The sequence below is a fragment of the Canis lupus genome, chromosome 15 (assembly GCF_011100685.1).
Source record: "Canis lupus familiaris isolate Mischka breed German Shepherd chromosome 15, alternate assembly UU_Cfam_GSD_1.0, whole genome shotgun sequence".
NCBI classification, from domain to species: Eukaryota; Metazoa; Chordata; class Mammalia; order Carnivora; family Canidae; genus Canis; species Canis lupus.
The window spans coordinates 15,177,626-15,204,111 of record NC_049236.1 but is presented as its reverse complement, the minus strand read 5'-3'; the positions used below and the strand labels follow the sequence as shown (position 1 = coordinate 15,204,111).

Below are 26,486 nucleotides of genomic sequence, written 5' to 3'. Positions count from 1 at the left end.
TCAATAAATATGAGCATATACAGGGCAATAAAATGCATAATATGCACTTCCAGAATGTTACAATAACCCAAATAGAAAAAAAAAATTCTGTGTTTTAATTTTCTACACAGCAATTCAATGTTAAACAATGTCATTTTTCCCCCTTTCTCCCTATTCCACTATTCAGGTCTTCTACTGTATCTGTGTATTTAGTAGGATTAACAAATTGACTAGAGGATCCGGAGGAGTAAAAGAAATCATTTTTCACTTTTCCACAACCAAAAAAGATAAAAACAAAAGCAAATCCGAAGACTCATTAAATGAGAAGCATTTGAAAAACCCAACGTGACCAGCTTTTGATTTACCCTAGTCTGACAAGGAAGACAGACCCCACCCCCACTCCAGATTGTGTGGCTTTTTTTTTTTCCTTGGGTGGGGGTGTAGAGAAGAGAGCTGTCACATTTCCATCTTCGGTTATTGTTAAGTCCGCAGCCTAGATTCCCAAGTACCACTGGTCCAAGGGAAAAAAAATATTAAGGCAGATAATTTTAATTGTCTGAAATGCACAGTATTTTTTTTTCCAATCTTAAAGTTAATTATACCCAGCTTCAATCTGCTAAATCTACAGATTGCCTTTGACAGCCTGTCCCTCAAACATTCCCTGTAAGGCTGCTTGCTCCAGATTCACTAAGAATTTTCTTCTCTCCAAACTTAAAATTTTAAAAACGCATTTCTGAAATTATTGCATCCAAAAAGGCATTCCTTTCCATCCTTTTGCCTTTGGTGTGGAGTGTAGAATAAAGAGTAAAAAAAGAAAAGAGCGATCTATTTGCTCTTCGAACAAAAAGAAATGGGGTAGAGGGCCAGTTGGGGAAAGAGCAGCAGTGGACCTGAATGAAATGTTGAGAAAAGTTTTTTATGTGACTACTGTGTCCTTAGGCAGGGGAACAAGAGTTGGACAGAAAGCCTGAATCTCGGCCCCGGGCTCCGGCAGAGAGAAGGCACCTGCGGAAAAGAAGGCCAGGCACCAGAGAGGAGCCGGGCGAGCACCTACCGACTTGCAGCACGTTCTCCACCGAGCCGCTGTCCAGCAGACGGATGCCCCGGCGGAACGGCAGCCCCTCGCCGCCGCCGCCCGCCGCTCCGGCCGCTGTGCCCAGCCCGGGGGATGCCCCCGCCGCGGCGGCCCCGGGGGCGGAGCTGGTCGGAGCGGCGGCCCCGGGGGGCGGCGGCGGCCCCTCCTCGGCCGGCGAAGCCCCCGCGGCGCCGCCAAGCGCTCCGGCGCCGGGGCCGCCGCGGTACTGGAAACTGGAGTACATGCAGATCTCCCGCTCATTCCGCGGGAAGGACCAGTAGACGATGCGGCGCTGCACGGGCTCCGGGATCCGCTCGAAGCGCTCCTCCACCCTCTCGTACGCCCACTTTTCCGCCACCGTCTTGGCGGCGCAGTCCAGCAGGGACTCCGGCTGCAGGTGGGGGCGGGCCCCGGGGGCCAGGCAGCTGCCGCCGACGCCCCCTACCCCGCCGCTGGCCGCCCCGGGCGAACCGCGAGGGTGGTGAGCCTGCGGGCTGGGCCACGAGCACAGGCGCTTAGCCGGAGAGACCGGCGACGGCGAGAGCAGCTCCTCTCGCTCACCTCCTTCCGCCATTGCTGGGAACTGACTGACTGAGGCGGCGGCGGAGGCGGAGGCGGCGGCGGCGGCGGCGGCACCGACTGCGGCGGAGACCCCGGCCACGGCCACGCGCCCCGCGCAAGCGCCCAACTGCGGCGCCGGGGGGCGGGGCGAGCAACCCCGCGAGCCGGCCGGCCCGAGTGGGGAGCCTGGGCCGGCCCGGTGCGCGCGCCGCAAGCGCCGGCGAGGGCGGCCTCAGGACGAGCGTGAGGCGGCGCGCGCCGTCCGGGCCGCCACGGGCGCGAGAGGGGGCGGGAGCGAGCGCCGGCTGGTGGCGCGCGCCAGGCGCAGACAGCCCAGAACGCGCGCCGAGCGCTTGCGCGGGGCCGACGGCCACCTAGGGGCGAGGAGCGCCGCGCACAGCTGCCGACCGGCGCGCCACTAGCCCACCTGCAGCCCGGCCAGGAGGAGGGCTGGACTGTGGGGCCAAGAGAAATGGCCGGGCCGGGAGCCCTCCGAGGAGCCGCCTCCGCGAACTTCTAGGCTTGCCGGGCACAGGCTGAGAGAAAGTTCGAAACCAGGCTGCTGTGGTAGAAGTAATGACAGGAGACCGCCGAGCAGAGGAGCCGGCAGAAAGATGCTGGGAAGACACCGGGGAAAAAAACCGGTAAGTTCGAGTGATGTAAACTTTCCTCACGCCGCAGTGACGTAGGATGAAGTCGGCGGTCCCCTCCAGAGCTGATCAAAGCTGCACCGGCCGGTGCCTGGACAGTGGGACGCCAAGGTCTCACCGCCCGGGCGGCTGCACCATCCCAGGTTTTGGCAGGTTTAGCACCTTGCATCCTAGGAAAGAAAATTTCTGTCTGTGTTTTTGGTAGAATTCTCTGATCCTCTGCCTCCAGTCTAAATTAGGTCTTTGATGTTTTTCTCACTTGGCTCAGTTTTTTACACCTCTGTATTACGACAATTACAATTACAACAAATTGTACACATTTAAAAAAAATATTTGTGTAATGTCTGTCCACCTGCGTGTAAACTCCATGAGAGCCAGGATCACTCACAAGTATTTTCTTCACTGTAATTTATCTTCTGCCTGGCATATAGTGGATGCTCAAGAACAGCAACTTCACTAACTCCTCCAGAAACAACACTGAGTTGTAAGCGGCCGTCTGTTGCTCGGTCAAGAAAACTCATTATTGGGGATCCCTGGGTGGCTCAGTGGTTTAGCGCGCCTGCCTTGGGCCCAGGGCGTGACCCTGGGGTCCAGGGATCAAGTCCCACGTTGGGCTCCCTGCGTGGAGCCTGCTTCTCTCTCTGCCTGTGTCTCTGCCTCTCTCTCTCTCTCATAAATAAATAATCTTAAATGGATTTACCAAAAAAAAGAAAACTCATTATTTCAGATTTGCTGACTAATCTCTATAACTTTAAAATATTCCAAGAACTGTATGTTCCTTTAATTGCAGTCAACCTTTAAAATGAATGAGTTCTAGGGTATAAAGTAAGAAGAGAGTAAATGATTGAAGACAACCGAGCCAAAGTAGTAGTTTAGTTTTGCTATAACCTCAGAAATACAGAGCACAGGCTGTAGAGGCAGAATTGGTTGTCAATCACACTTATTACTTGTGGGATGTTAGTCATGACTCACTTAAATGATTTGTAAAAGGGAGCTAGTAATTATGCTCATATAATTGTAAGGATTACAAATATTTCAAATCAAGTGTTTATGTGGTACTTGATATCAATAAATGGATTTATATCTATAGACGTCTTAATTGGTTGTTGTGAAATAGCATAATCTCTACTCCTTCTTAAATCTGATACTACAATTAGACTTCCATGGCATTCATTCTTCTCCCTCCTAGAACTTACAGGTTTGAGGGGGGCGGGATTTCTTTAATGCCTTTCTCCCTAACTAGACTACAGGTATGAGAATGTAAAGGCAGAAACCATTTCTATGTAAGGAAGGGCCTATCTCTATCACTTGCCACAATGCTTTACACATGGAAGATATCAAAAAATACTTGATTTTTGAGTCAATGAATATGTTACTCTGATTTAATCAGCAGCTGGTAAATACGGTTAATAGACGTTGGGACATAGGAAGAAATGTCACTTAAACATATTTATTAAAAGTTAAGTTGAGGGGTACCTTGGTGGTGCAGTTGGTTAAGTATCCAACTGGGTGGAGATGTTAGGGTGGTGAGATCGAGCCCTGCATGAGGCTCTACTGAGCATAGAGTCTGCTAAAGTTTTTCCCTCCCTCTCCTGCCCCTCCCCACCTTGAGCACTCTCTCTCTCAAATAAATAAATCTTTAAAAAAAACAAAGTTTGATTCTTATGAGTTTGATTTAACTAGGTACTCTTTCTTTATTTTGAGAACATTAAACAATATAGAAAAGTACAAAGAATAACATAACCTACACCCATATTCTCACCACTCAGAATGAATAATTATTACTTAATATATCAAAAGTCCACTTCAACCCTCTGCATTTAGCATTCCCAGAGCAAGTACAACCATAGTTTGCAGCCCATTTTTAAATCACGTGGAAGTGTAACATTGTTTCCTGTGTATCTTAATTAATTAAATGGTATCACACTGCCTAACATACTGATACCCTTCTTTTTTCTGTGCATATTGATACACAAACATCTCACTCATTCCTTCTAAGTGCTATAAAAATATACCTTCTTGACAATATATCACATTTTATTTCAAAGCCTCCCTCCATCATTTGTTAGCTATATATAAAGAAGTTACTTAAACCCTCCATGCCTCAGTTTTCAAATTTATAAAATGGGAATAATAAGAGTTCTTACATAGTATGTTTTGTAATTAATATATGTGAATTGAATGGAATAGTACTTACCACGTGGTAAGTACTCAATAAATGTTAGCTATTATTTATGTATGTATTTCACTAATGATGGATATTTACATGTTTCCTTTTTATTATTACTAAGTATTAGAAATAGTACTTCAATGAACACTCAGTGCCTCAATGAACATCTTTGTTCTTTGAGCATATATTCCAGAATGTCTCCTTGGCATATAGCCAGAATGGAATTACTGATCATAGGATAGAAATAAGTTCAGTTTTGCTAAATGTTGCCAATTTGTGTTCCAATGTAGCTATACCATATTAGTTATTTATGCTGAGAACAACTCTAAAACTTAAGAGGTTTCAAATAACACTAGGAATTATTATCTCTCACAATTTCTATGAGTAAGGAATTTGGGAGCAGCTTAACTGTGTGATTCTAGCTCAAAATAGCCCATAAATTTAGCATTAGATATTGGCTAAGGCTGCAATCATCTGAAGGCTTGATTGGGATTGGAGGATCCTCTTCCAAAATGGCTCCCTCATACAGCTGGTAAATTGATGCTGGCGCTTGGCAGGAAGCCTCAGATCCTCTCCATCTGAGCTTCTGCAATGGGCTATTTGAATATCCTTATGACATGGCTGGTTTTCTCCAAAGGAATTAAGGGAGCAAGCCAGAAGCTACAATGCTTTTTATGACCTAACCTGACCTAACCTACAATGCTTTTTATGAATAACCTGAGAAGTCATTTACCATCACTTCTACCATATTCTATTTTCTTTCTTTTTTTTTTTTTTTATTATTTATGATAGGCACACAGTGAGAGAGAGAGGCAGAGACACAGGCAGAGGGAGAAGCAGGCTCCATGCACCGGGAGCCCAACGTGGGATTAGATCCTGGGTCTCCAGGATCGCGCCCTGGGCCAAAGGCAGGCGCTAAACCGCTGCGCCACCCAGGGATTCCCATATTCTATTTTCTCAGAACAGTTCTGACTCAGTGTGGGAAAAGACTACAAAAGTGTGAACACCAAGGAAGAGGCAAGGATCAGTGGAAGCCATGTTGGATATTGGCTACAACAACCAACTCCCACAAGCACTGAGTAAGAATACTATTTCCCTATATTCTTACCAATAAGCAATATGCAATATTGTCAGACTTAATTTTTAACAGCTGATTAACAAGAAGTGTTTATGCTTTATTTTTATTTGTTTACTGGTGTGGTTGAACATCACTTTACATATTCTTGGCCACAATATACCTCTTCTATATTTTGCCTAATTACATTTTTTTCTATTGGATTGTTTAATTTTTTTTGATTTGTAGTAATTTATATGTTCTGGATAGAATTTCTTTGTTATATACATTGCAAATATCTTCTTCCAGTATGTGTTCTGTCTTTTAAATTTATTATGTTTTTTATTATACTTTGCTATACTGAGATTTTAAATTTTGGCGACACCAAATTACCTAACTATTCTTTTAAGTTTTGCACATATTTTATCTTATTTAAGGAAGCTTTATCTGGTCTGTATTTTCTTCTAATTGTTTTGAAATATTTTCACTTTTTGGCCTTTTTTCCTAGTAGAATTTTTTTTCTTTCTATGGATGTAATTTTAATTATTTTTCTATGAAGGCAGTTGGTAATTGCTCTAAAATCATTTGTCAAATAGTTCAGCCTTTCCTGAATTGATTTGTGATGTACCAAATTGTCTTACATCTGTAGGTTTGTTTCTGGTCCTTTTTTTCTGTTTCACCTACCTACCTTTTTACCTCTTCCTATTACAAAAATACATTTTTATTAATAATTTGGTAATAAGTAACTAACTTTGGAAATGTTTAGATAACTGGTAGGATGAATCTCCCTTCTTTGTCCTTGTTTTTCAATTTTGTTTTTGCTATCCATGCACCAATTTTAGTATGTTTCAAAAAAGTCCTGCAGGGATTTTTCTTTTCTTTTTTTCCTGGTATTGGTGTTTTGTATGGTAACTATTTTTTTACATTTGTTTTTATTTAAGTTCGATTTACCAACATATAGTATAACACCCAGTGCTCATCCCATCAAGTGTCCTTCTCAGTGCCCATCACCCCTTACCCCATCCCCCTGCCCACCTCCCCTTCCACAACCCTTTGTTTCTCAGAGTTAGGAATCTCTCATGGTTTGTCTCCCTAGTTTTTCCTACTCAGTTCCCCTCCTTCCCCTATAATCCCTTTCACTATCTCTTATATTCCATGTGTGAGTGAAACTATATGATGATTGTCCTTCACCGATTGACTTACTTCAGTCAGCATAATACCCTCCAGTTCCATCCACGTCAAAGCAGATGGTGGGTATTCGTCCTTTCTGATGACTAATAATATTCCATTGTGTATATATACCATATCTTCTTTATCCATTCATCTGTCGAAGACATCGTGGCTCCTTCCACAATTTGGCTATTGTGGACATTGCTGCTTTGAACATTGGGGTGCAGGTGTCCTGGCATTTCACTACATCTGTTATCTTTGGGGTAAATACCCAGTAGTGCAATTGCTGGGTCGTAGGGTAGCTCTATTTTTAACTTCTTGAGGAACCTCCACACTGTATTCCAAAGTGGCTGTACCAGTTTGCATTCCCACCAACAGTGCAAGAGGGTTCCCCCTTCTCCACATCCTCTCCAACATTTGTTGTTTCCTCTCTTGTTAATTTTCGCCATTCTCACTGGTGTAAGGGTGTCTCATTGTGATTCTGATTTGTATTTCCCTGCAGGGATTTTTCTTGGAATTACATTGAATTTCTTGGGGACAGCTAATATTTTTATAATTCAGTCTTCATTAAAAAAATAGTCATTCAGGCTTCATAAATGTAGTTATCTCTTCATTTATATGAGTCTTCTTTGCTAATATTTTTTAAAGAACTAAATATTTTATTATTACTCATATTTATTTTGTGGCCTTAGTGATGGCTAGATCTTTTCCAAGATACCATTAAACAGGAAATAATTTCACTTCTGGTAGCTTAACATCCAGTTAGTAAGATAAGATGAAACACAGGAAAAAAATAACAGTAGAAGATTGAAAGAATACAAAAAAGCAATAGGTACAAGAAGCTTCAAAGGATTGTCAAGTGACTTGAAGAAGCAGTGATTATTTTGGGAATCAGAAGGATCACTTTAGTAGAAACTGTGAGATGGAGTTCTACTATAGTCTTCTTTCATCTAGATCTTGGAGAATGAGTAGAATTCAAAAGGCCCAAAGGCTTAGGGAAGGAATTCAAATTGAGTTGAGCTACTTCAACAGAAACCCAAAAGCTCTGAAAAGTACAAAACATTTTAATGGAACAGTTTTTAAAAATCCATGTAGCTAGGGATGCCTGGGTGGCTAAGCGGTTTGGCGCCTGCCTTTGGCCCAGGGCGTGTTCCCAGGATCCTGGGATTGAGTCCTGCATCAGGTCCCTGTGGAGGAGGCTGCTTCTCCCTCTGCCTGTGTCTCTATGTGTCTCTCATAAATAAATAAATAAAATATTTTTAAAAATCCATTTGGCTATAATAATGGAAAATAAGATTAGAAGGGTCTTTTAAAAGCCAAATCGTTAAAAAAAAAAAAAAAAAGCCAAATTATGGATAATCTTAAATGCCAGGTAAGGAATTTGAAGTTGAGTATACAGAATGAACAATGGGAAACCAAGGTTATTAGACAGCTATATAACATTACAAAACTGAGTATAACCTATTTTCTGTTTGTTTTTTCACATCTTTCCTCCCATTAGTCTGTGCTTTGTAGTTAGTACATAATAGATTCTCAGTAAACATTTTATGAATAAATGGGTGAGTGATCTGGCTATAATGCAGAGAACCTATCTGAAGGGAAAAAAATGGAAGACATAGGAACCTATTCCATTAATCTGGTCATGAGTTAGTTATTAGTGGCCTCAATTCAGATGACATAGGAAAAGAAAAATTTCCCTGAATAAAGTGTTTCTGAAAAAAAATAAAATGCTTCTGCCATATTGTTCCTGAAAACTGATACAATGAATATTTAGTAATATCAGCACTGTACCTTAGAGTAGCAGAGTGATTTTTTTTTAATAGACTATGAAGCTACATTTTGAGTTTTCTGGTATTTGTGCCATTTTGAAACAAATAAAATGAATAAACCATTTTTTGTGAGGCATTATAAGTTAAACATAGCAAAGGATACTAAATTTTTTTAAGATTTATTTATTTATTTATTTATTTATTTATTTATTTATTTATTTATTTATGATAGACAGAGAGAAAGAGAGGCAGAGATACAGGAGGAGGGCGAAGCAGGCTCCATGCCGGCAGCCTGACGCGGGACTCGATCCCGGGACTCCAGGATCACGCCCTGGGCCAAAGGCAGGCGCCAAACCACTGAGCCACCCAGGGATCCCGAAAGGATACTAAATTAATTAAAACAGTCTAGCCCTGATCTGGGACTGGGAATTGATAGAGCAAGTTGCCAAAAGATAAGGAAGCAAGGACATCTAATAATAATATTTAAAATTGATACAATATTTTACAGTTTCAGCTGGAAAATAAAGCAATGTTGAAGAAAATTCACTGAGTTGTGTTGACCAAAAATACTAATTTAATTCTTATTTCAGATCAAAATAAAGCCCTAGGGCAGCCTGGGTAGCTCAGCAGTTTAGCGCCACTTCAGCCTAGGGCGTGATCCTGGAGACCCGAGATCGAGTCCCATGTCCGGCTCCCTGCGTGGAGCCTGCTTCTCCCTCTGCCTGTGTCTCTGCCTCTCTCTCTCTCTCTCTGTGTCTCTCATGAGTAAATAAATAAAATCTTTTTTAAAATAAAATAAAATAAAATAAAATAAAATAAAATAAAGCCCTAAACGCTGCTTAGTAAACTCTCTTATTCATCCCTGATTAGCACCTTTATCCCATTTTACCAATGAAGAAAGGTTCAAAATGTTGTTTCTTAATCAAGGTCACTAGCATGTGAGTGACAGAACTCAAATCCATGTTGTTGAATTCTGAGCCTAGTGAAATTTCATTTCTGTACCATAGTTGTCTCACCTAAGAGCCAAAGGCTTTTGTAAGGATAGCATGAAAGTGAATATATATTTTCTTTCCTGGACAAGGACTCAAATTTGGCTAGAAAGAAGTTCTCAGATTGATTCACTTAAAAGGGAATAAGCAATTAGACTTCTCAATGAAGCATGAGAACCATTCATTGGCTATAGTCAAATAGTGAAACTCAAGGAAAGAAAAAGGAAAAAGAGGGCAAAAACAAGATGAAGGAGAGGGGGAAGGTGAGAAGGAAAAGGAAAAGCAGCAGTGACTTATAAGAGAGAGACCATAATACACTGGAAATATCAGCAGGTGGAATAATAATGATACCCAAAGTAAGGCCTTGTTGATATGTGGCTTGTGTGGAGTAAATACAGAGGTCAGTAGTGTTATTGAGGGCTATGTGAGCCCATTGTTGACATCTGCTAGCTCTTTTCAAGACTAGTCTAAATACTGGATCAGATTAAAACAATTGTTGTTGATGTTAATGTTGGTTGTTCTATTGCTTTAAATACAAAAGTCAACATACAATGTAGAGCTTATAGTCTAGTTTGGGAAACAGACATTAAATAAATACATAAATATATAAATACAGAAGGTAATAATATGGTGTATAAGATATTTATGAATATGCAAAATGTGTTTGGGAACAGCAAGTGCTCCGTGTTGATTGGAACACCAAGACTGTGGTAAGAAGTAGCAGAAAAGGACTGCAAAGAAGACTTAAGAGACATCACACAAAACTTTAAAATGCTAATTAAAGAACCTGAACTCCCTTAGGTTGGCTGAAAGAAGTTGAAAAAGATGTTTGGGCAGGAGAATAACATGATAAAAGGAAATATTTCAGGAAAATTAATCAGACAGAAGTGTGCAGGATGAATGAGGAGGAGCATTAAGTGTCTAGAGTCAGAAGATAAATTAGGAGGCTATGGCAATGTGTGACATGGAGATGGTAAAGTCCTGTAGAGAGCACAGAGCATCTAGATCTAGGGGCTGAAATCCAGCCTGCACTCCATTTGCCGAGCCCTGCACCTAAAGGGTTGCATCTGGGTGCCTTTTTCTATTTCTCACCAAGTGGCTATATAAGCAGTGGCTCTAGATCTATATTACTCTGTTTGATCTCTCTCCTCTAGTGAGAGAATTGACCCATCCCAAAGAGACTGTGGAAGTCTAAAATACTTCTTTTACAGCATTGCAATGTCCTGGGTGAAAACACACATATCAAAATCAATGACCAAGAATATATGACATCTTACAACAGATCTTATGATGTCAGGAAAATTTTGAGCCAACCTTAAAAACAAATCTTTTAAATTGCATTTGTGGGCAGCCCGGTGGCTCAGCAGTTTGGCCCCGCCTTCAGCCCAGGGCATGATCCTGGAGACCCAGATCGAGTCCCACGTCAGGCTCCCTGCGTGGAGCCTGCTTCTCCCTCTGCCTATGTCTCTGCCTCTCTCTCTCTCTCTCTCTCTGTCTCTCATGAATGAATAAATAAAATCTTAAAATAAAATTGCATTTGTGAAACATCCTCAACCCCTCAGGAATGGAACAAAAATCAGTGCTGAGATGAGAGTGAGGGGCAAAGTGAGACTCAGATGAAGATTTAGGCATTGTCCAGCAAGCAAACCATATGCAATCTAGAGTCATTTGTTTAGTAATGGCATTTATTCTAGTTTCCCTTTCAAGGAATAAAAGCTAGACACCTGTGCTTGCTGATAATGCTAACTTTGAAAGGGAATATATTAAAAACTGGATGAAGTAGGGGTAGGGAAAGGTATTTGGGAAATGGAAAAGAGACCCATGATTAAAGCAATATTGAACCAATTGGACTTATTACCCAACTCTGCCATATTTCTTATAGTAGACTTTGTGGTTGTTTTCCTTAAATCCATTACACCCCTCTTCAGTGTGGAATAGCCACACTAAATTAAAGGAATTTAGCTCCAAGGGTTAGCCCCAACCTAATTGATTGAAATAATCCCATACCCCATTCTAAAGGTATTCACTCAGAGATAAGCAGATATAAGTCAGTCAGTGAATGGCATTTCCCTGGTCATAGAGTTTGGTTCAGGAATGAACATAACTCATTGGGGCCAATAAGACATGTGGTTTGCTAGCAACTTCCAGGAAAAAAAAAATGTTCTCACTGTTTTAGGAGAGCCTTTGGAAGCAATTCTCTTAGTGTCCTGACATAGAAGAGGAGATTGTTTAGCATATCACATATACAAAGGGAAAGCTAGACTTGAGTTGAAGCTGATGGAAAAAATAGAAAATAATTAGATTTCTGATGGCATTGTTGGCATTTCTGATGGCAATACATCAGCTTTATTATTTTTTCAGTACTTTATTGTTGGCATTTCTGATGGCAATACATCAGCTTTATTATTTTTTCAGTACTTTATAATTTACATGCACTAAAATGAACCAATCTTAAGCATACAGCTTGATGACTTTTTACATATATACACACACATGGGGCCAACACACAGATCAAGATATAGAACATTTCTATCGGGGGCACCTGGGTGGCTCAGTTGGTTAAGCGTCTACCTTGAGCTCAGATCATGATACCAGGTCCTGGGATGGAGCCCCATATTGGGCTCCCTGCTCAGTGGGGAGTCTGGTTCTCCCTCTCTCTCTGCCCCTCCCCCTGCTCATGCTCCCACTCTCTTGCTCCCTCTCATAAATAACTGATTAGCACCTTTATCCCATTTTACCAATGAAGAAAGGTTCAAAAAGTTGTTTCTTAATAAAAAAAAAAGTTGTTTCTTAATCTTTAAAAAAACATTTCTATCATTCCAGAAAGTCCCCTTGTACTCCTTTATAGTCAATATCCATTCCCCCAGAAAGAACCATAATTCATTTAAATGGAATCATACAGTATGAATTCTTTTATGTATGCTTTTTTCACTAAGCATGTCTTTGAGAATCATCTGTGTTATTCAGGTGTATCTGTTCTAATTCTCAGTAGTATTCCCATTATATAAATGTAGCACACATTGCTTACCCCTTCTTTCTGATGGACACTTGGTATGTATGTTAGTCCAGACAGGATTAGATGTGTAAGAGATTTATTAGAGGTTATGCTTGATGGGGAACATGGAGAGGAGCTAGGAACTAGGGAATACTGTGAGAGCCATCAGACCTCAATGCAGAAAGAGGACAAAGGAAAGGCAGGTTAGTCAAGTAGAAGAGTCTTAGGCTGCAATGTAATTCTAAGAAATTTAGGCAAGACCAAAATCACCCATCAGAAGAGTCTTCCATCTCCCAGAAACAGGCCTGCCTTAGTACTCCTTCTATACTTAATGAGTGGAGCAACATGTGGAAACCATGGCCTCTGAGTGGATGCAGGAATGGATTTTAGAGCACAGCAGCTAAGATGATCAATAAATATGATCCCTGAAGCCAGAAATCAAAAAACACTTTCATGGCTGCCACAGTCCATTCTTTTACCTCACAGATATACTTTTCCATGCAGGATCAAGAAGCAGATCCTCTATGGTTCTGTAACTAAGAGGAAACTCAGAAGAGGAAGATTGGTGGAGTGAACTACAACCCTCATTGCTGAAGTGTTGGTCTTAGGGCCAAAACTTCATCCTCATCTTCATCCTCAATATATCTATTCTAAATACCTCTCACACTCAGCTGTCAGCTAAGCAGGTCTTAGAGCTTGCTCAGTAGTATGACCCAAACCCTCAGTCCTTAGGATTCTGAGCCCTTAGTAATAATCCCAGGATTGTTTTCTCTGTTCACAGTTATGGGGCAAAGGAATACCAGTGTGTGTGTGTGTGTGTGTGTGTGTGTGTGTGTGTGTGTGTGTATCTCCTAATGTGTGCATATGTATAATCCTAATGGTTCTTTTTCTCTGAATAATCCTAATACAATAACTATGTTCCATGTGAACATAATTCTTTCTGATCCTTTTTCTCAAGTAAGATAGAAAAGAATGCATTTGCCAACTTAATGGCTACATACTATGAACCTCAGGCCATATTAATCTAATTTAACAATGATGCCATGTCTGGTATAGCAGTTACAATTAGGGCTGCTACTTGGTTGAGTAATCTAACAACCAATCTAGGTTTGTGGAAATCTACAGGCATCCTGTAGAATCCCCTTTGTGAAGGGGTCAGACTGGCAAATTAAATGTAGTTATAGTAGGATGGATTCTTTGCATCCTTTTGATCTTTAAATGTAACATTAATCTCCTCTATCCCCCTACTCCCACTCCAAGGATGCATGGAAGTGGGGCATTTTCAGAGGCTTACATTTGGCCTTTCACACTAAGATAATTTATCCCATAGGCTAAGAACTCAATGTGGGAGTTACCCCAACTGCCAAGTATATGAACTCCAATTATACATATTAAGGGCCAAGGAAATAACTAGAAAGGACTGGATAGTCTGTGGACCCACTGTAGTTGAGAACTTGTCCCCAATTCCATTTATTACCTGGCCTCCATGTGCCCCCACTCTCTAACGTGAGGATCATGATGACATCTCAGGTCTCTGGGTATCAGTATCAATTCAAATCCTGTCTTCAAAAGTCCTCAAAATATCTGGATATTCCCCTTTCCTAAATATGTAGCTATTCAAAGAAATGGCCATTGCTTTGGCAAATCATTATCACATATATTTGCTGTGGTGTGTGAGGGTCCTTCTCCTTGAGAACTCAGTCACCTTTCAGTCATTAGGTTCCAGGTCTGTAAATTGGCTCAGATCTAGAAACTGGGCAAAAGATCATTACTTTTTTTTTTTTAAAGATTATTACTTTTAATTGAAGTGACTTCAATTTGGTTTTATACTTAATTTTATTATTCATAATTTTGTGTTCCTTTTTTTAAGATGTACTTATTTATTTATTTGAGAGGGAGAAAGGGAGCATGTACACAGGGGGTGGGCAAAAGGAGGGGGAAAAGAGTTTCAAGCAGACTGTGCTGAGCACAGAGCCCAACATAGGGCTCAATCTCATGATCCCTGGATTAGGACCTGAGCCAAAACCAAGAGTCAGACGCTTAGCTGACTGTGCCACCCAGGCACCCCGTGTTCTTTTTCATAAAGAGAGTCCCCAAGTTTGCATAGACTCTTGCCACACAAAACTTAGGTCTGTCCCATTTCTGAAAAGTAATGAGGAATAATCACAAGAACCATATACAAAAAGAGATCAAGAACAAGATTGGCTAGACCTGAGTCACTGAGCTCGTAGCCCTGGGGCTCCTGATATGACCATGTCTAGGAACTGGATGGGTCTTAAGATGTGGAACATAAGTGAACATAAGGTAGATTAAAGGAACCCCCAGCCATGTAGATTTATAAGAAGTGAACCAAGCAGAAAGTCACCTTGTAAAAGTCAGGTTAGCCAGTATTCAACAACATTTCAGCTATTAGAGATGAGGAAACAGGTTTGAAGAGCCTGATCTGCCCAAGATCACACATGGTTAAGGTACACTGAAATTCAAAACCACATCCCACTTCAAGCCTTTGCTCTTAATCACTGTATAATGCCTCTCAAACATGCTGTGAAAAAACTGATGTGATAACTCAAAGAGCATCTCAAAGACTTTTATTCAATTCCCTCTGCTTTACAGCAGCACTTACATCACCTCAACCACACTGTGATTTTAAATTCTACCGAAGTTTGCATAGTGATGGATCAGTGACTTGTTTAGAAGCCAATGAGAATAATGAGAATCAACATCATTAAAGAAGTACTATTGTGGGGTAGAATGGAGAATGGGAGTATGAGATATAGGCTTTCAGTTATGGACTGAGTAAGTTGTGGGAATAAAAGGTACAGCCTAGGGAATATAGTCAATGATATTGTACTAGTGTTGAATGGTGAAAGACAGTAGCTACACTTGTGGTGAGCATAGCATAATATATGGAGATATTGAATAACTATGTTGTAACCTGAAACTAATGTAACATTTTTATCAACTATATTCAAATAAGTAAATTAAAATAATTTAAAAAGTACTATGCAAGTTTTCACCTATTCAAGTTCAGTTTTCACAGACTTGTAATAGCATTGCTTCCTTAGAAATCACATTCTGTGTTATAGTGAGGACTCTGCTAAGAGGGCAGCCTGAGAATGCTGCCCAGCAGATAAGGACAGAATGCAGGTTAAGCATGAATCTTAGAGATGGATGAGAGAGAAAGGTAGGAGAGATCATATCAAAGGCAAAGAACCTAGAATTAGTCCTTCATCCAGGAAAAAACAAGGATGCTGGCTTCTTCTTGCTGTTTCTTGCCTCTTCCCTTCTACAGGTTATAATTAGGAACCAAAGAATTTAGATCTCAAATTTCTTTATTCTTTCTTCCAATCATTTAGCCAAAAGCTCCTGTGGAATATATATCTGTGTTCCTGCTTTGGACTACCAGTATTACTGCTGCTAAACTAACCATTTTGCCTTTAAATTGGTTACTTCTCAAATAGGATCTTGCTTGCAATGAGAGGACAGGAAGAACTGTCACTATAGTTACCACAATCAGTCTTTCTTCTTGAAAGATGGCAATCATGGTGGAATCTTTGAAATTTGTGGCATTTCTTTTATACTCCATATGTTAATAAAGTTTGCACAGATATGTTAAGCAAAACCTCTTAACCTTAACTTCTGCTTTAAAATATTTTTTAATTTGGTTAATCCTCTGACCTACTTCCCACAGTATCTATTCCAAATCTTCATCAAGACTCTACTTAAAGCTCTCAGCCTGTCCTTCTCATTAGATAAGCTATCTGCCTATTCTACCAAAACAATAAGCTGTTGACTAGTCTTCATCTGTCCTCGTTTCCATCTCTAAAAATCACAACCTTCCTTTCTGCCTTCTTTTCATCTTGCTTCCTACCAAAATTAACCTCTCTGCCTGTATTCTCAATCCTACCCTCTCTATGTCCTTTAGGATCTTTCTGCTACAATTATCCCTAGTTTTTCAAGTGTTCCAATTTCTCTCTCTCCACTGGGTCTTTGCACTCTCCTTTCTAGTATGTACAAAACCTCTCATTTTGAGGGGGAAAGGAGCCTCTAGTTGACTCCTCAGTTATCCCTAACTTCTGTTTTTTGTCACATTCTCTTCATTATCACACTTTTTGAAAAAATGTGATACACATAAAGGTCTCTATTTCCTCACCACGATCTCCTTAATGCCCTGGCATCCATCCATTAAGGAAAACTCACAGGCACCAAGTACACCAAGCACCAAGGAACTAGGGATAAAGGACAGTGGCTGAGGGGATCCCTGGGTGACTCAGCAGTTTAGTGCCTGCCTTCAGCTCAGAGTGTGATCCTGGAGTCCCAGGATCGAGTCTCACGTCGGACTCCCTAGATAGAAGCCTGCTTCTCCCTCTGCTTGTGTCTCTGCCTCTCTCTCTCTCTTCTCTCTCTCTCTCTCTCTCAATAAATAATATTTTTTTAAATTTTTATTTATTTATGGTAGTGACACAGAGAGAGAGAGGCAGAGACACAAGCAGGCTCCACGCACCGGGAGCCCGACGTGGGACTCGATCCGGGGTCTCCAGGATCGCGCCCTGGGCCAAAGTCAGGCGCTAAACCGCTGCGCCACCCAGGGATCCCTCTCTGAATAAATAATAAAATCTCTCATGAATAAATAAATAAAATCTTGGGCAGCCCCTTTGGCGCAGCGGTTTAGCGCCGCCTGCAGCCCGGGGCGTGATCCTGGAGACCCTGGATCGAGTCCCGCGTCGGGCTCTCAGCATGGAGCCTGCTTCTCCCTCTGCCTGTGTTTCTGCCTCTCTCTCTGTGTCTATCATGAATAAATCAATTAAATCTTTTAAAAAGAGAGAGAGAGAGAGAAGTAACTACTTCCCTAAGTCTTCTCCCAGATTCCATGTGGCTACATAAATGTCCCTCTGTTACTACAACAGAAGTCTGGAACTGATTTTCTGGAGAAGATGTGGTGAGGAACTCTGGATTAGGGGATTCCAGGCAAAATTAAGGGTGTGGGTACCTTGCAAAACAGGGAGATTGAATGACCAGATGTATATTAAATGCTGAGATGTCTCTAACCCATCCCCCACACTGCTTCCAGAGCATTGGCAGCTGCTTAAACTTCTACTCCTCAAGCATGAAATTCAAGACTCTTCTCTGAGGAGTCTACTATCCGAAGAGAAAGAAATAAAGACACAAACAAACATCAAGGGTTTCCCCAAACAAATGGCTTGTCCAGGTCTGTCCACAGAGAGACTCACAGTCAATAAGCCCTGCATCATGCTCAAGCTTCCAGTGAGCTCTTTAACTTGTAATCATGAACAGAAAACCAAAAATTATCATCTCTGAAGAAAGCCTCTGATACGAAAGACATAGATCAAAACAACCAAACAATAAACAGAAAAGGAAAATCTCTGGATGGGAGGGAAATGGAGGGACAGGGGAACTAGGTGATGGACATTAAGGAGGGCATGTGATATAATGAGCACTGGGTGTTACATAAGACAGACAAATCACTGAACTCTACCTCTGAAACTAATATATTGTATGTTAATTAATTGAATTTAAATTAAAAAAAAATCTGTGAGGAAATAAAGCCTCTTTATGTAGTAAAAAATTCCTCAGAGAGAAGAGAGAAGAACACATCTATAAAACAAAAATAGGATGTCATTAATAAATTAATAAAAGGAGCATTCAGAAAGAAAAGAAAAATCTTGGAGTGGAGGGCATTAAAGAGTACAAACTTACAGTTGTAAAATAATAAGTCATTGAGATGTAATGTACAGCATGGTAACTATAGTTACTACTTTATTGCACATTTGAAAATTGCTAAGAGCATAAATCTTAACAATTCTCATCACATGCACAAAAACTTTGTAACTATGAATGGTGATGGATGCTAACTAGACTTATTGTGATCATTTTGCAATATATACAAATATCGAATCATGTTGTGTATCTAAAACTAATGTAATTTTTATAGCAATTATACCTCAATAAAACAATAATTAAAAAAAACAGAAAAAAACTCTTGGAAATTATTATTTTTTTTTTTTTTTTTAATTTATGATAGTCACAGAGAGAGAGAGAGGCAGAGACACAGGCAGAGGGAGAAGCAGGCTCCATGCACTGGGAGCCCGACGTGGGATTCGATCCCGGGTCTCCAGGATCACGCCCTGGGCCAAAGGCAGGCGCTAAACCACTGCACCACCCAGGGATCCCAACTCTTGGAAATTAAATGCATGATAGAAGAAATCTAACTATTAATAAATATTAAAAAAAACTCTTAAAAGTAGTGCAAAATGAGTTAGAGGTAGAAAATAAGAGAGAAAAGATGAAAAAGTTAGATGACCACTCCAAAAGTTATAACATCAGAATAATAGGCATCCTAGAAAAAGCAGAGAGGAGTGAATCATTAATGAAACAATTCCAGAAAATTTCCCAGAACTGAGGTCTCTAGATTTGAAAGAGCCATGGCAAAAAGTTTGAAGTGACTAGAGAGCATGAGGAGGTTAGAACCACTTGGTAAAGGACCTTTTAAGCTATTCCTAGGGGCTCAAATTTTATCCAGGAGGCACATCAGAGGTTTTAAGCAGGGAATGACGAGATTGGATTGTATATTAAGGAGATAGATGAGGCAGACTTAGAGCAGTAAAGGAAATTTGAAGGAAATCAAAGTAGAAACTGTTTCCCAGGTTTCTAATTTGTATAGCATACTAAAAATTAAGTCAATAACCAAAATGGAAAATTCAGGAGTAAGAGATTTAAAGGAAAGGATTACAAGTTCACTTTGGGACATATTAGGCTTGAGATGCTTGTGAGACAACTAGGTAAAAATGGACTGAAGCTCAAGAGAGTAACTTAGGACAAGGGAGAATTTGGTCCAGCTTAAGGTAAGAGTTGGAGTCTTATGGAAGAAATGGGACCCCTCTGAGCAAGTATATAGAATTGAGGAGTGGGGCAGACAGGGAAGACGTAGAATGAAATCAAATGATTACCAACAATTAAGAGGTGGACACACAGGGAGAAGTGAACAAAGGAGAGTGGAGTTATACAAGAAGCAGAGAATGAGATCATATAAGCCAAATGAAGAATGGATGTTAAGAAGGAAAGGCAGGACACCTGGGTGGCTCAGTGGTTGAGCGTCTGCCTTTGGCTCAAGGTATGATCTGGGGGGGATCCTGGGATCAAATCCTGCATCGGGCTCCCTACAGGGAGCCTGCTTCTCCCTCTGCCTGTGTCTCTGCCTCTCTCTGTGTGTCTCTTATGAATAAATAAATAAATAAGATCTTTTTTAAAAAAGGAAAGGGAAAGCAAGACAAACAAAAAACATTGAAGAGGTGAAATAAGATAAAGATAGAAAAAAATTGGGTTTGACAATTAAGAGATTCAGTTTTATTATTGTGGTGGGTCATACACCAGATTTTAGTTTCTTAAGGATTGAATAGGAAAGGAAGAAATGAGGACATGTAAACACAAATAACTGTAATACAAGGCAGTATGTGTATTGTGTTAGAAGGTAAACATATAGGGGCATCTGGGTGGCTCAGTCGGTTAAGCGTCCAACTCTTGATTTCGGCTCAGGTCATGATCTCATGGTCGTGGGATCAAGTCCCACATTGGGCTTTGCACTCAGCATGAAGTGTGCTTGTCCCTCTTCCTTCACTCCCTCCATTTCTAAAATAAATAATATTTTTTAAAAAAAAAAAAGAACTTAAACATATATTCTTCTACTCTCTTAGTAGTAGTCTGCTGCCCATGGTCTGTTGTCTACATGGTAGATGCCTTCCTTCAGACTGCTGGACTCCAAATTACCCAGACGACACTGCCCTTATGCCAACCTCTAATATTCCTCCCCTTGCCTATTCAACAGGAGAACACATTCTGTTTCCATAGAACCAGCAGCTCAGCAGAGCTAATGGGCCTCTACTACTCAAGATTTCTTCCATTCAGCTCTCTTCTTTCTAGAACACATAGGCACTCCAGAAGGGGTTGGAGAGAGCTAGATTATATTATGGTCAGCACAATTTCCCCACACCTGCAACTTCTATAGCCACCACTCCTAGGACTTGCCACGTAGTCTAGTTCCCTATATCAGACTTTTTCATTCATAATGTTTTTCTCTCATATGATCTACGAACTCTTCCTCAAATCTTGTCCTGCAAACAAATATGTATATCCCAATTTCAAGTTCTTTCTCAGATTTCTGGACTTAAAGCAAACCACAGAATTTCACTGGAAATATTTTTCAATGTCCTCAAAAGTCCCATGGCAAATAAAAGGCTGGAGATAGGTAGGAAATAATGAAGAAAAATATTCATAACTAACATAAATTGAGCATTTACTATGCATCAGGCACTGAGCTAATTCTTTATTTTTTACAGGAAAGGAAACTGATTCAGAAAGTAACAAACTAATGTGGCTGCTAAATAGCAGAGATATTATTTGAACCTATCCAGTGTTAGTCCAGAGTTCTTGCTAGGTTAAGGGCAAAGAATTAAGCTCTGAATAAAAAACAACACAAATACATTGTCTCTGCCCCCAATTATCCATTTTTAATTGGAGGTTCAGTTTAATAAAAGGACTAAAAAGTAAACAAAGAAAATGCCAAGGAATCATAAGAGCCAAATACATAAAACAAGTTCTGAAAAACAGAATCAAACATCAGTTATGATGATAGAAGCAAGCAATTTAAAATCTTACATTAAAAAATGAACTTACATTAAAAAAAAACTTACATTAAAGGACTAAGACTGAGGAATTCCATGCCAAGCTGATAACTCCCTTTGTATCAGTCAGAATCCAACTTGCTGGGTAGAAGAGAAATATGCTGAGGAATGCAGGTCACAGCTAGTCCATGAGGATTGCTGGGTGAGCACTTCTAGGCTTCCATCATGTTGTAAAAACACGGTTCACTGGAACCAGGAAATGAAGTATTTTTCTCCTATGAACTGCTGTGTCCCTTCAGAACTTTCTATTGATAAAGGCTAATATCAAGCCAACTGACAAAGTTTACAGGGCCCATTATCAAAAATGAAACAAAGAAGAGTACATTTGGATCTAAGAAACAGTAAATAACTGGCCCAGTTCATCCCTTTAACTTCCATATACACCCTTCTTCATACACTCAAACTTCGATAAAACAGTAAAAGAACTGTTTCCACCTAACAAGTTGGCCAATAGCAATTGTATAGAAAATAATAAAGAGTAAAGAGAAGAATAAAATAGTTAAATGTGCAAATAAATATACTACACATAATCAGTGAAGAGAAAATAGGCGAAGCTACTATAGTCCTTATTTTGGCAATTGGTCCTGAGGCCATGGTTAGTATTTGTGACTTCCTTCTTCCACTAACCACAGTAACTATTTTGGTCTCTTATACATTAGGGTGATCTGAACCGTCATTTTGGAAGGGCCCTCCAATAGTTGTGCCCTTGTTTGATTGCTATAGTTTTCCATAACCTTTACTTTGTGTGTGGGAGTGTTAAAAGTAGCCCAGGGGGCAGTCCGGGTGGCTCAGTGGTTTACCACTGCCTTCAGCCCAGGGCCTGATCCTAGAGACCCGGGATCGAGTCCCATGTCAGGCTCCCTGTATGGAGCCTGCTTCTCTCTCTGCCTGTGACTCTGCCTTTCTCTCTCTCACTCTCTCTTTCTCTCTCTTACCTCTCTCTCTCTCTCTCTCTCATGAATAAATAAATAGAATCTTTAAAAGTAGCCCAGGGAGTTCCCTGGTTCCAGAATCACTCTTTTTGCTCCACATAGCAACAACTTGATTTACCATGGTAATCAGGAAGTAATCATCCAGTAGAGTATTCTTTTATCTGCCTGCTGGTTCAGTGACGTAAAAAGCCCAAATAGCCAAATGGAGTTTCATCTTCTAATTCAATGGAACGATTGTATGTATTCCCTGTTAGAAGCAAAGATCTCCAAACCAGCAGAACTCAAAGTAGCTGAAAGAGGAAGCAAAAATCCTGTGAGTGGGTTACTAAGTATTAATGGTGAGAGGAGCCATCTCTTCTTCCTTTGATTTTTTAGATTCTGAATATGGAGGAGACAGCACCATATGATGGTAATATGGTAAGACATACCATAAGACAGAATCCTATCCTTTCATGGTGTTATCTCCTAACCTGATAATCTAGTCATTCTTTAAGATTCATCCAACTTCTCCAGAGGCCAAACAGGTGTGTTAAATGCAGATGTGCTGGTATCAGCATCCTAGTATGTGTTAAGTCTTTGGTGGTGGTACTAATATCCGCAATTCCTGCAGGGACACAGTATTGCTTCTGGTTTGCTATCTTCATAGAAAGGGTTAGCCTCTCTACCACAGTGGCTCTCATAAGCATGTTTATTCTAATTATACATAAAGAACTGGGGTAATAGCCATAGGATATGTCTATGGACCAACCAGTCCCACCTTAACTTAGGCTAAAACTCCCATCTATCACCTCCCAATCATAGCCCCCACTGGGATCCACAGTGTCATTTTGGATCCCCTGTGATTAACATTAATACCTGAAATATCTATTATTCCCTTTTTTCCAGTGCATAGCCTCTCTAGCCAAAGGGTGAACATCCCTTTGGAGAAGGCCAGGAGGAAGATTTATGATGTATTCATGCAGCAATGCTGTAAGATCATTCTTCATGGGAAGGAAGCCATTCAATCAAAAGATTCTACGTTTATGAACTGGCTTAAGTTTGGAAACTGGGCAAGAAGCCATGACCCTCCATTGTGGTAACTCAAGTCAGATTTTTGGCCATCCAACATATACCAGGCTGTTCATCTCTTTTACTCCAAGGAATATCATGATCAATTAGCCACAACCAAAGGTCTCTATGGGCCAGAGCATTCTTATTACTAATAATATACCTCCTTCTCTTTAGACTAAACATGCCCACCTTGTCTTTTACGGTTAAGTGCTGCCACTTGACCTCTGCTACTTGGGATCCCATCATTTCTAGTGAAATCAGGGAGTTCATCACAATGGCAGCATCTTGCATGGTCATACCTTTTCCTACAAAGGAGAGCAACCACAAACCTCTCTACTGTATTTCTCAATGTTTAGTATTTCTCTTCTCACTAATGTATGTTTCAGTGTCTTAGTGGCAGGAGTGCTGTCCAGGCCACCCCAGGAGTTTGCCATTTGTACAAATAAATCCACTCTAACCTGCCTGTCTCCTTAAGTCTTTGGATACCCTTCTTTACTTCAGGCCAGTGAAGCTCTGGTATCTTATTCTCATTCAACAAGCCACCAGTGAACCAAAATTTTAGTCAACCAACCCATTAAGTTGTTAGAGCCACCTCCATTTACATAAATTAACACGTTAAATCTAGAATCTCTAGTAAGCAGCCCCAAATCAATGAATTCTTCCTGATATAGTTATGTTTTGCCTTCTTTGATCTGATACCCTTAGAATCTACTCCTACACATTTCCAGGTTTGTGCTAACACTGTATATATTAGCTAAACCTTGTGATAATTCATTTGATGTACTAGCTACTCTTTTCCGGGTCATATTGTATACCTGACTCCCTAGAGTAGACTGAGATTTGACCCTACTTATGATTCTACTAGCAACCATGTATGATTGTGGTATTTCTTACAGAGGATGCACACCCCCTTGCAAGGCATCTGTCCTCAATCAGGTTATTGTCAAGTTTTCAAGCAAAACAAGGCTAGTTCCCTCAGAGTCCTGCCTTTGGAGATGATGGATATGTTTATGGCATAAATTGTGGTGATGGTTTCATGGATGTATATACTTCTCTCCAAATTCATCAAGTTGTCGGGATCCCTGGGTTGCGCAGTGGTTTGGCGCCTGCCTTTGGCCCAGGGCGTGATCCTGGAGACCCGGGATCGAATCCCACATCGGGCTACCGGTGCATGGAGCCTACTTCTCCCTCTGCCTGTGTCTCTGCCTCTCTCTCTCTGTGACTATCATAAATAAATAAAAATTAAAAAAAAAATAAATCCCATTAAAAAAAAATTCATCAAGTTGTATACATTAAATATGTACTACTTTTTATATGAGTTCACTTTTTGAACTCAATGTGGCTTAAAAAAAGAAATTGTAGGGGCACCTGGGTGGCTCAGTTGGTTAAGCATCCGCCTTTAGCTCAGGAGGTCATGATCCTGGGTTCCTGAGATCAAGCCCCGTGTCAGACTCCTTGCTCAGGCGGGAAGTCTGCTTCTCTTCCCTCTGCTCTTCCCCACTTGTGCTCTCTCTTTCTCTTTCTCAAGTAAATAAATAAATAAAATCTTCTAAAATTTTTAATGAAAAAAATAATTGTATTGTCTTTAGTTTTGCCCATTCCTCTACTAGAGGAAGAAGGGGATAGCAAGAGGTTTACCACTGCTCAGGAAGTTCTCCCCTCTACTCCACCATCTAAACCAGGCAGGCAGCATAAAGCAGTCTCTCACTGTCACTAACACATGCTACCCACTCTTACCAGTTTTCTCCACCAGTGTCAGGTCACACTTTCCCAAGTCAATATGACCTTTTTTTAAATGCTGAAAATATAAGGGGACATGGAGTTTGAGAAGAGGGAACCTAATAGGTTTTAATTTCTCAGTTACCCCATGTAGGAAGAATATTGATTTTGGACTAACAGCTAAAATTTTGAGGAAGGAATATAAAATAATTTTGAGGAATATAAAATAAAAAAATGAGTGAAGATTCTCCCTCCACAGAAACTTTAAATGTTTTAAAAACTATAATTAAAACAAAAACAAAAACAAAAACTATAATTAAAACAGTGGTAAAACTCTCAGAAGAATTCCAAATAATCGGGATGCCTGGGTGGCTCAGTGGTTGAGCATCTGGCATGGGCTCAGGGTATGATCCCTGGTAGGGGGATCAAGTCCCACATCAGGCTCCCTGGAGGAGCCTGCTTCTCCCTTTGCCTATGTCTCTGCCTCTCTCTGTGTGTCTCTCATGAATAAATAAATAATTTTTTTATTTTAAAAAATAAAATAATAAAATTTTGGGAAGAGGGTTTACAGAACAAGTAACTATTTTTTAAAGAGCTAACAACTATTAAAATTCACTGGCAGTCATTCTTAGTGATAACAGGAGCCTTTAAGTTCAAAGAAAATGGAGAAATAGTGCTATAAAAAAAAAAACCAGAAACATAATGAAGTCCTATAAATCATGGGGAGCTTCTAGGAATGATCATGTATTTACAGTAAGCTTATTCTTCTTGGTCTAAAGTCAAAGATCTGAAGAAGGAGATATAGACAAGTAATAAACTCATCAAAGAATATATCAAAAACTTTTGGAATAAAAACTACATCTAGAATCAATGAATTTAGTAAGTTCATACCTTTATTTTGGCTAATGTTACACTTCATGATTTACACATTAGAGGATGTATCTTTTGGGGGCCCCTAAGCTATGTTATTCAACTTCCCACATCTATTTATAACTAAATTATTTATTAGTTATCCTTCTTAGGTTCAAACCATAACTCTCGGGATCCCTGGGTGGCGCAGTGGTTTGGCGCCTGCCTTTGGCCCAGGGCGCGATCCTGGAGACCCGGGATCGAATCCCACGTCGGGCTCCCGGTGCATGGAGCCTGCTTCTCCCTCTGCCTGTGTCTCTGCCTCTCTCTCTCTCTCTCTGTGACTATCATAAATAAATTAAAAAAAAAAAAAAAAAAAAAAAAAAAAACCATAACTCTCCCATTGTTGCCCATGCAGATGCCCTTCCAACATGTTACCCATATGGTGGGTAGAGTGCTGTCCATGATGATATCAGGATTCCTTATGGAAAATATCTAGCCAGCTAATTACTTTGTAGTTATATCAAATGCAGTTAGTTGCCTTTTAGGCTACAAGTTCTTATGAGAGTAAACATTTTTTTGAGAGTAAACATTTTAAAATATAGGTTGAAGACATATTCAGATCTGGAAAAAATCACCATCTTTTTCCTCCCAGGAACAAAAACTAAGAGCAGATAAGAATCTAGACAGTTGGGATCCCTGGGTGGTGCAGCAGTTTGGCGCCTGCCTTTGGCCCAGGGCGCGATCCTGGAGACCCGGGATCGAATCCCACATCGGGCTCCCAGTGCATGGAGCCTGCTTCTCCCTCTGCCTGTGTCTCTGCCT

General features: G+C 40.5%; 1 protein-coding gene and 1 long non-coding RNA gene across 3 annotated transcripts in view; one reads left to right on the top strand and one right to left on the bottom strand.

The window, feature by feature from the left end:
- Positions 1–1,684, bottom strand: part of ZSWIM5 (zinc finger SWIM-type containing 5) — a 202,866-nt gene extending 201,182 nt beyond the window's left edge. The window contains exon 1 of the mRNA XM_038558248.1: positions 1,034–1,684. Coding sequence (XP_038414176.1) covers positions 1,034–1,628 — 595 coding nt within the window. The 5' untranslated portion in view covers positions 1,629–1,684. The remainder of the gene's footprint in view (positions 1–1,033) is intronic.
- A 249-nt stretch (positions 1,685–1,933) lies between these two features.
- On the top strand, positions 1,934–24,536 carry LOC119869339. Of its 2 annotated transcripts, none has more exons than XR_005370286.1 (3): positions 1,934–2,259; positions 5,397–5,514; positions 22,929–24,536. It is a non-coding gene; the product is annotated as an uncharacterized LOC119869339 (long non-coding RNA). The 2 variants fall into 2 exon arrangements; XR_005370287.1 differs by having other exon boundaries at positions 5,228–5,514.
- The last annotated feature ends 1,950 nt before the right edge of the window (positions 24,537–26,486 follow it).